Genomic DNA, 11,087 nt, shown 5'->3' on the forward strand with positions numbered 1-11,087 from the left:
TTCCAATCGTAGTAGTTCTTTGTATCAAATAGGACAATGCCAGTCCACCCTGACAATAGTCACAACCTTTGGCAAATATTCGTTTGACAGTCACAACCAAGGTCCAATGAAATCCTGCAGGTGAATGACTGTGCGACTGTGGCAACCAGTCAAAAAGGTTAAGGACAGTTGAACGATACGCCACCCTCTCTGCATAACTTGTCCATCAAGTAAACCAGCATAGCATGAACTACTCCTCCATGCCGTTTCCTTCCATTCGGTCCAACTTTCCGATGACTGTGTGACATTTTGGACAGATATGCGTGATGTCCTGGCAGCCTCGGAAATAGAGCGGGATCAAACAACAGCCAAGAACACCACTGAAAAGGAAAGGAAAATGGTCTATATATATAGAAAAAGGTTAATGGTTAGCATTTACTGACAGCTTTCAGGTTCAACGCAGGCACGCAAGCGAATCATATGTTTGATGGTTCAAACAGTGTCTGTCTGAGAGTTCCAGAAGTGCATCACTAGTGAAACGCCAATAAACATCTACATAACAAGATCATTGTTTAACCTAAAAAGGTTTGCCTACCCGACGAAAAATATGCCACAGCAACAGAGACACGAGTATGTTCCAGCCTCTGCGGCTGTATCAGTAGTCACATCCTTTGCCTTGCAATTCGGACAGTCTATCACCATCGGTTGATCAGAAAATTTGTCTAGCGGTGTCATATCTTCCGAGTCTTCTAGTCGGGTGTTCGGTTTGGGTCTTCGCGGGCTCTCCTGTTGGCTTTCCAGGTCTTCTGAAGCGAATTTTATTGTGGTACGCCGCTGTTCATCATTGTCTTGGGGCGGGGACTCGGTTGAAGACCCCGTTGGCTCTTCTGAGAATACGTTGAGTTGGATAACATCATTGTTCGATTCTTCTGAAAAAAGTTAAGTAAGAAGAAAAAGGCCGATGGATTTGCTGTTAAAAGTCAGATTCCTTTTGTCTTCAAATATGTAACGATTCAGCGATCTCAGATGCGTAGGTCTGATTAAAAAAATATTGCATATCAATCTATTAGAAACAGGCTGATTTGTGGTGCCAAAGGTTGATTAGTCTAATGGGTTTGCCTTAGGAAATCTTGCTTAAACACTGGCCCTAAAGCGCAAAATTGACGAAGAGCGAGATTTTAACAAGAGGCCGAACTCCGCTGATATGTTGTTGGGGCAACGAATTTAACCAGGTGGCAGGCCCCGGATTCTACAGCAACGAGACGCCACTGGCCCGCCTTTTCATCCCAGCAAACAGAAATAGGACACTTACCCTGAGGCGTACATGTAAATGCAGGCTCATAAGGCTTTACTGACATTCTTGCAACAATCCGCCCTCAGCTGTCATCAGGAAAAAGGAGATTTTCACAAGGTTGCAAACGCGGACAAAAATGCCAAATTGAAGGGAAAAAAACTAACCAAAAGCTAGTCTATACCATAAAGAAATGATAACACCCAACTTGTGACCATGCAGCTTGATACGGCATGCTAAATGCCAATACAGATACAAGTACACTCCCCAACTTGTTTAGCAGTTGTCCATGAAACAACCAATATTGTTTCGTTCGAGCGACATTTCTTGGACCCCAACCTTTAAACCATTTCATTTTTCCACATGGTTCAGCAAAATATAATTCAAAATAAAAATAAAGCTCTGGCACTGCCCTTCAACACACATCGATGTACAGTTAACGAAGTTAATATTTTGAGTTGTGGGTAAAAGGGCGGACTAAATGTCTATTGTAGTTTCAAGCACTTTAATAAATTTTTATGAATTCTCAAGAGCTAATAATCTACTGGGCGGTATTCAAGTGCCAAGCCATTTTGAATTACATTCCCTTTAAAAGCAATTGCGTCTCTGTCTCACACCCTTATGAAAATATCAAGGAAATAATTCGGGGTCCGTTCTAACCCGCAGTGGCTTCCACAAGGTGCTGACAATCCAATTACGATTTCCAAACCGAGCAAAGACTTGGATGTGAAGGAATTAAAAAACATATCGGGTTGGTAAAGCGAAGCAAGGACTCTTCACTGAACACGCCGACGGGCTCCGGTCATGCGGGAGTGAGCGCTTGCGCAAAAGTATAATGTCTGCAATAGACTTGAATACACACTCGTGATACGATATTTGAGAGAAAGAACAAGAAACCTTGCAACCGTGTTATTTTCTTTCAGAAGGAAAGGGCAAAGAGGCAATCAGAAACCACCTAAGTGTCCTTAGCACCAGCTGTTTAATTAGCAACTTCCCGAAACTATAAATCATCCGCAAGCCAGCCATCGATTAGGTTAATCAATCAGCGAACTAATCACATGCATTATCAGTTTGACGTCGATTTCACCTCAAGATTACCTAAATGGGCGTACATCTTGAAAACGAATTATTGAACAATATACTGGCGTTTCGGGTCAACTTTCAATAACAGATCTAATTAGCACTCTTGGGCGGGTCTTATATCAACTGCATCTCTTTCTATCCATGACTGAATGTATAAAATCTGACAGAGCAATCCAGCAACGACTGTTAAACCGTTATGATTACGTTCATTTTCTCATGACAAGCAACAGTCAAGGAGCTTCGCTAATATCGTGGCTTACGGAGGAGAAGAGGTTCCCCCACCACGTCCACAGTAACCGTAATCTGCGGATGACAGTCATTTTAATCAGACAGCGGAATCACAATTTTCGAATCTTCGCTTTCTTTGCTCTTCGCCCCGGAATCTGGAGGGCATGCGTGGTTAACTCTCATCTAATGAGCCGATAGTTAGGGCGTGTCTGCTGAAATGGCACACTATAAAGCAGTCCAAGGTGTCGTCACAATCTGCGTGATAGATGGCTATGATTTCCACGAGAATGTTCTACAGATATCATATCAACACAATGATGACAAACGAGTGTTCTGGAAGAGTCGCGCCTATGTCTGCATTTAAGGATTCTACAAATCTCGGGTTTGGTATTAAGATAATTTTATTCTGGTGATTATACTGCATGGCGTCGTGAAAAGCCATCTTCTTCCAAGGCTCAGGTGACTCTGTAACAAGGATATCAACCACAGGCGCTGTTCAAAAGGATCAGAAACATTTCCTGGCAAACGCCTCGTGTCAATGGAATACTGGCAACAGAACACTTATGCGTCTGATGGTCCCTGCTCCAGGGTCATAAGAACGTCAATCTCAAACGTTTCTAGAGGAATACATCTAATACGTCTTCAAAAACAGTTGTGGTTCTACGGTACATGTTTGAACAATTTCAACCTATACTATCGTCAATTTCCTCGGGGCTATCTCCAATTTCCACTTGGATGCTTCACTTTCTGAGGGCACCTCTGGCAGATGAGCGGATACGCCACTATTTTCGGTACTTAAAACGAGTGACGAAATCAAACCATGCCTGCATTTGTCCCAGGAGGTGACAGGGACTACTGGTTCGCTGGCGGCATAAACAATTTCTACCAACGGCGAAATCGCGGTAATAACCAATTCGGTGCTGCAGAGTCCGCCTTTCGGTTAACCATCGCCATCATCGGATGTGCCATCAACTTTGCTATACTCATCGGCGTCTGCATAACACGGAGTTACCATCGACCAATAATTATCTTGGTGTTCAATCTGACATTTATAAATCTTGCTATCTGCGTGTTTTACATTCCCGTCTATTCATTTGGATTTGTATTGGATCTTCAGGAAGATAACTTCTGCCTTGGAATAGTCAGCATCTTTCGTGAACTGAGCGCCGTGTCGTTGACTTCTCAGATGCTGTTTGCCTTTCATATGCTATGCACGGCTGAAGGTCGCCCTGACCTCTTCACACCGCTGAAGACTGTTGGATACATCTTGGTCATCTGGATTTGTAACATGATGTGTTTCGTCAGTCCAGTGTACGTAGGGATGGGCATCAGCCATATTCAATTGCACAAGTCTGACGTGATGTGTAGAAACTTCACCAGAGATATCAGAGAGTCGTTCAAAATCCACCCAATTGTGAGCAAGTCATTTGCTACTCTTGAACTCCTGTTGCAAATGGCACAGTTCATTGTAACTTGTTTTGTCGTCAACGGGATACATCGGGTCATCCTCAAGGGCAAACACGAAAGGAAAGCGTCTTCAGTCTGTCAAAAGAACTACAACAGAGTCAGCCGCACCACTGGGTACTTCCTTCTCTGTTTTCTTGTCGTCTGGACGCCATTGATCACGATCAACCTGCTCCTGCTCCTCGGGTACGATATCAGCTATGCGGCCGCTCACGCATCTCTGGACTTCTTCTTTCTAAGTCCGATTCTGGTTGCTACTGGTTTGATATTCGGTGTGCGTTCCGTCAGGTATGGCGTCGGGAAATGCTGCAATGCAACGTGTTGTATGGATTTCGGGGGCGAACCACGGGTGCCTAGGCAAGTGAAGAGACAGTCAAGTAGTTATTCATCAGCTCTCAAATCGGCTGCTCTCGTTAGTGGCGAATCCGTTACATCCCTGACAGCTGGTTTCAACCAACCAGCATAAGTGGGTCCTAAGTAGTGACTGGGTGGGGAGAACATGTATGTAGAAGGCGAAGCAATTTTGCATGATTCCGACTGAAAATGAGTAGGGGGAAAGGGCACAATGTACGGAGAAGACGAGGCAATTTTTGAAATTCAAAGCATGTGTCGATTGATTAAGAAAAGAACTATGTGTTGCATTTGGCATTTGATATGTGTAGAATCTGTACAGAACATAATAAATAGTTTCCAGCAAAATGGTCATTCTGTTTTTATGTATATGTGGCATTGAAATTCCATTGTATGGGAAAGCAACCCTTGAAAGAACCAGAAGTGGCTGATGAAGGTTTCCGTCATGAGACTGTTCTTGAATATGTCACAGAATCCCATTAGCATGATTTCAATACTGGCATTGATAAGTTTCTCATAGGTTCACACCGCTTGGTGAAAAAGCAGCTTTTTGGTTGTAGATTTCTCTTGATAATTCAATTTAAGAGGCAACAAAGAATCTATGTGTATACATAGAGCTCAAGACGTAGTGTTCAGTTGACCTCGAGTTTTGTGTAAAGGGGTACCCGACACTGACCTCCCCTTTGCTGGAATGTTAGCACCTGTGTGTGCGTACCACGGCTGATGACAGTCAACTTGTCCGGAAGATTCGGTGTCAGTGATCTTTTCTTCCTCCTGGGCCTCTTTTTGCACATGGGGTGATTGGTGACGGCCCTAAAGCTCTGACCGATTGCCTTACCCGTGCCAGTCCAGTTGCTAGACGTCACACCCTTGGGAAACACTCCACTTGAAGAGAATACAATTTTTTTCGGCACTTGCTTACTTTTCCTTCCGCTATTGTCATTTTCATCAACACGATCGATTTGGTTCTGATCACAATCATCTTCAGTTAAAAGCTTCATCTCAACCCTGCCATCGATGTCTTTTTGAATGACATTCTTCCAATGAGGTTTTCCCGTATCTTTGGAATTAGCAGCTGGAACAGCTAAATCTATTTCACTGGAGGAATATTCCCTAATCGGCGCAATGCTGTCCTCACGCTCATCGTCAGATAGGTCGTTATCGCTGTGTTCATTTCCACAGGGAGTCCGACCTCTAGAGCCATTGGCAAACCAGTTGTATCTCTGTCTCCTCCATGCGTCATCCTCGTCCGTCCAAAGGCGGTTTCGTGCTCCACCGGGACAGCCCCTGGTGTTGGCATCGTGGGATGTTCGCTCTGAAATGCAATGATCTTCGAATCAATGACATTAAGATTTTAAAACGTCCCAATGACGTACAACTAAATGGTTGAACAGGGCCAACAAATGGCTCTGGTCAAAACATGCCCTTGGCGTGGCGGATATTCATCAACCACCAAACCTTTGGACCTTTTTGCCCGTATCACGACCTCCTGATAACGAAGTCGAACAATGGAAGCGTTTGCCTTGACGTTAGCTGATTAGTTTGCCAGGGTTGTATATTAATTACCTTCATCGGATGAATAGTGATCATTAGCACCATAGCCGCCATCTGACGATTCACCACTGCTACTGGTAGCCGCCCGCCGTCTGTGGCGAGTAAGAGGAGAATTGCAATTATCCGACAGGCTTGCAGACGACCTACTTATCAACGACGACAGACTGATGTTGCTCCCTGACCGGTATGCGGTAGAATTACTGTAGCTTCTTGTCAATGCTTCGAACGCATCGCGGGATTCGATGCTCGCTTTGGTCCTACAGGAGGCAGACGATCCTGCAGACGACAAACGGCTGTTAATCGATTCATTTGAATCAGACTTCGAGGCGCTTGTTTGGGATAGAAGGCAATCCCCTTTGCTGGATCCACCTGGCTGACTTGAACACACTGGCCCTTTAATTGATCCGTCATCTAAGATTCTTTCAGTATCAAAGGACATCACAGAGTCCGTCTTTTTACTGCCTACGTGGCTGTTGTCCTCACTCGAACCGCTTTTGCGAGACAAACCGAAGTCATTGGCATGTCCATCGTCTGCCACATCTGTGATCTCAGCCGAAACTGAATTTTGCGCCTGTCTACTATCGTCCTCCTGTTGACATGATCCACTCTTTCTCCCTTGAGAGGAAGAGGACGAGGACGAGGAAACAGCTCCAATGTTGCACTTCAGCATCTTCTCAAAGCTGGCCACATCTTCAGAAAGGACGTTTATGTGAAAAGAGCTTTCAGTCGACGTTGATGATACATTAAATTCATTACTTTCTATAACATGATCGAATATCTCGGCACTGTCTTCTGTCATATCATCATCTTGTCTGACACAATCTCTGTTCACTGATGCTTGGACTGGTTCACTTTCAGTTCTGGCCGTTTCACTGGATTCTATTTGACTGTCCCAACTACAACTACCCCACACATCAATAACCGGGTGGCACTTCACGCTCTTGCTTGGAGTCGAGCTATCCATTGCGAGATCCTGGATGTAGGCAGTGGTAACCGACGGCGGTTCTGCCTGTTCTCCCCAATCGTCGCTCGTCAAAGATGAACGCCATCCACAATTTTGATCTTCTTGACTTTTTGGTATCCCATCTTGGCACACAGGTGTAGAGTTTGTGACATCATCAATGGACATGTGGGCCAAATAGCTACAAACATCGTCGTATTCTTTCTGCAATTCTTCCGCTGCTTGTAGTGTGTATTTCATTTTCATCAATGTCTGCCTTACTGCTTTTTTACTTTCTCGTCGTAGCTGTTGGCATACTGCTGTTTCTTTTTCGCGGTCTCTCCAAGACGTCCACTTGCTCTGACATTCCCCTAGATCGACAGTCATGTTGTCCTTTTGCCCAATCTCAGTCCCTATTACATTCAGTTTCTGTTTTTCAGCTTGAAAGGTAGACATGTTAATGGTCATCTTCAAATATTGCTCAACCCAATCCGTGTCTATACCAGTTGCACTTAGGTTACTGACGTTCCTGATACACTTTTCCTTCTTGATGTTACACTTATCTGGGCCATTTTCTTCAGCAATGGAGTCAGATCTTGAGGTGGAATTCTCAGTGTGGTTTTTGATACCGGCGTCATCTTTGAAAATGTTCAGCGTTTCCGAAACACTAGAAGCTCCAGGCATTACGCCCTCTTTCGATGAGACACTGGGAATATGTATACCGACTTTCTCACGGACAATGCTTGATGGGGAAGTCATGTTTATACCGTCTGCGTAGACACTCTCGCTCCTGTCCTTTACCCGTTCATTAATTTTCGTTACTTCTGTTTCATCTTTGTTATCGACGATGTTTAGTCCAGTAGAAACGACCTTTGGTTTTAGTTTCACCACAATTTTCCCTCCGACTTTTTTAGTTTTAGTTGATTTACCATCGGTCAAGGTAGTACCAGCCCTCACCATCTCTTTTAGTTTCGTGTAATTCATTTTTCCGGGTGTCCCCCCATCGCGCGCACTGGCTTGTCGACTGTTACCTCTAATTCGCCTAGCATGATAATTCGGATGAACAGAAAGCTGATTGAAACATTTAATATTAGCTGCTTTTCGACGTGACTGATTCCAGTGGCGGTGGTAATCTTCCCAGTTGAAAGGGTCGCACGGGACCTCTGCAATTGCTGAGGAATACCGCAGGGATGATTGTGTCACCTTCTCCCGGGTATCGTGAAAATGGAAAGGCAGTCTGTCGGGTATGAGCCGTTCTTCTTGTCCATAAAAAGGATTACCATGTGAAAAAGGCTGCAGTTGCGCGTCATCCCATTCTTTACCTGGAAAAGAAAACGAGCACACATCATTATATTAATATGGGATGGCGTATATAAGTCAATACAAAAAGTATATGCTATATAGGCCTACGTTACAAACTTCATAACTACATCCGGTTTATTACTAAGTAAGTAGGGTAGGGAAGAAAAGAATTTGGGGAGACATTAAAAGTGACGAAATCAGACATAACAGTGATATAAACTGGAAGAAATTGGAAATGAAAATGACTGAGACCTACCCTGTGGACGGTGTGGCAGTTCGTCCCGCCTCTCTTGAATGCACCCGGAAGAATGTCCTTGCCGTAGGCCTAGGTGATTTTGTGGCGCAGGGGGGTTTGTTTTCTGTCTTTTACTTTCGGTGGAGGAGTCGTTGATTACTTGGGAGGAGTCAATGTCTACGGGACAAGAATTGCCAAACACTGCTTTACTCAAAGATGTAACAAAGTCCCACATCTTCTACAAATGTGGGAAATAATCACCTTGTGACAGCATAATGGCGACCGATGGACCAGTATGATGCTATTTCATGCTTTGGTTCAGAACAACCGTCGCGCACTGACGACGTTACGGCGACGCGACGACATTGTTAAAATAGTGAGGTTTCGCATGCAAACGATTTACAATAACGTTTACGTTTACGCTAATAGAATCCGGGCAGCGCATAGACGCCACCACAGAGTCAAACTAATGTGTAAGTAAATGGAAGGGGACGTGTTCGGAGGAGGGGAGTAAAAGGACCGCGTGTACGAGCCCCGTGCCGACCGGTGTTCCACTGTAAATGGAAGGGAACGTGGATGGAGAAGGATGCCAAATAGTAAAAAGGGCAGGGCCCTGGATGCATTATTTCGCTTTCTGATAATCATTTTTGAGATACGGGCCCACCAATTTTGATTCATAGCAATGTTAGTGAGCAATGTTTTAAAGCTAAACTCGAGCCCACTCGTCGTCATATTTGTCTGGGGAGGAGGCTGCTGGGCCACTTGGTCTGAGCTATCATCATCTCACTATATGCTTGTGAAGACAGGTACAACCTTGGCCGTCTCTTCTATACCGCAGACACCCTTGGTCTGAGCTATCATCTCACTATCTTTCCGAAAACATGCACAACCCGGCGTCTTTTCCCTCAGGAAAAATGTGTCTCTTCATTTGCATCATCCACAATTCAGATTTCACCATGGTGAATCCCTGATCATTTTCATTAGGGCATTGATTGAAAAATTGTCTGTTTTACTAAGATTTATGTGATGACATGACATATTCTTCATGCACGCATTCGCCGTCCGTCGTTGTCAGAAAGAGCGTATTGCATGACCGCAACTGCTGCCTCGAGAGTGTACCTGCAGTGCTGCCATCCATATGCATTCACTGAAACTACTATTAATCCCGGTTATACTAATTCCCGACCTACCCCGACCTTTACCGACTTGCAGAAAATGCTGCCAAAATATAGTGTTTTTATCATCAAAATGTTTATATTTGTACTGTTAACATACATATACAGCACGTCTGTTAATTTCAAGGCTTTTGAACGATGCTAAGTTGAGCAAATAAACTCCAATAATTACATATATTAACCGACCGCAATTTTTCTGCAGGTCGGCAATCTTTGTTAGTTGTGGTTGTCGCTTCTTGTCAACTGCACATGCATGTGCTCGTGTCAGGCCTTGTCTGAACCCAGCATTAATAGCGGGAAAATAGCACGTGGCTGGCTTTGGCGCTAGTTGCAAGGGAATTTTTTAACTTTTTAACTTTTTAAAAACTTTCCTTTTACTTTCAGGTCAGATAAAGATGGCAGTGTCAATTAAAATCAGCTGAGATTATATCAGATTTTGAACAAGATTGATTCTTTCCATGAAAGTGCTTTCGTGATAAAAGTCCACAGATTATGATACGGAGAGTTCATTCAGGTTGTATTAGTTGTGTGCGCGTTTTTGCGTTACGCGGTCTTTTCTTTAAGTAAAAAAGAAAAAGAAAAATGTTGTCCACAACCGGATTCGAACTCGCGACCTTTGGATCGAACATCGTATTCTGCTATTTCTGACGAGCGCTCCACCAACTGCTCTGATGTTTCTAAGACGTCTGACGTCATGTATTTGTCGAAATATGATTGGCTTAAAGTCCCTGTACAAATGTACAATGCACTGCCCAAAAGGTTCAGGAAAAAAAATTCGCTAGTGGCTTGAGTCATTCCCCTGGTGGGGACTTTCAGAACTTGTTGGCTGTGGTAAACGAGAAGTCTCCGGTCTTTCACAGCCGGCGGCTGGTGTGAGCATCTTGACCCTCAAGCCTTGGAGCCACTACGCCGACCCGGACTCCGTTACACCAACGGACCAATTAACTCTGATGGTTCAGAATGGGTGAGAGGGGAGAAACAGTCTTCCGTCTTGTATGACTTCATGACGTCGGCCCCACATATACCCACATGCCAATTTTTTCCAGGTGGGGCAATCCAATGAAGGCTGAAGCTTTTATAATAAGCCTGGCAAGATTGGATCACTAATTTTTAGTTCGTCTTACCCAGGAGACAGGAGTGTTTAATGGACAACCCATTAAGTGACCCGATCGAATCAAGTTTGATATCATGCTATCAAAGTTGGCAATTGTATTCTGTTTCGAATGATTGCAGGTTTCGAAACTGAGCGCCCCTACGAACGACGAACTACAAAGTACGAATGTCTGTCGAGTCATCAAGTCCTCTATCTGTTAATTGATTTACACAACACTGAACCATGCTTTATACTTGGTTGTAGAAGAAATTGGGGAAATGATTTTTAAAAAATCGTCGATAAAATGCCTTTACATCGTCTTTTGGCTAACGGAACCTGCCTAATGCAATTCCACAGCTCAGCATATGTACATGTACAAGTATGTATGCTAA

The 11,087-nt window shown here is 44.1% G+C and overlaps 1 protein-coding gene across 1 annotated transcript; it reads right to left on the reverse strand.

Moving 5' to 3' along the window:
- Positions 1-229: 229 nt before the first annotated feature.
- LOC135488121 (cell death-inducing p53-target protein 1 homolog) lies at positions 230-1,337 on the reverse strand. Its single transcript, XM_064772623.1, has 3 exons — positions 1,292-1,337; positions 575-908; positions 230-359 (listed from the first exon to the last, which is right to left on the reverse strand). Exons 1-3 carry the CDS (start codon positions 1,335-1,337, stop codon positions 230-232), a joined length of 510 nt encoding a protein of 169 aa, XP_064628693.1.
- Positions 1,338-11,087: the final 9,750 nt, after the last annotated feature.

Source organism: Lineus longissimus, chromosome 1 (genome assembly GCF_910592395.1).
Source record: "Lineus longissimus chromosome 1, tnLinLong1.2, whole genome shotgun sequence".
Classification (NCBI taxonomy): Eukaryota; Metazoa; Nemertea; class Pilidiophora; order Heteronemertea; family Lineidae; genus Lineus; species Lineus longissimus.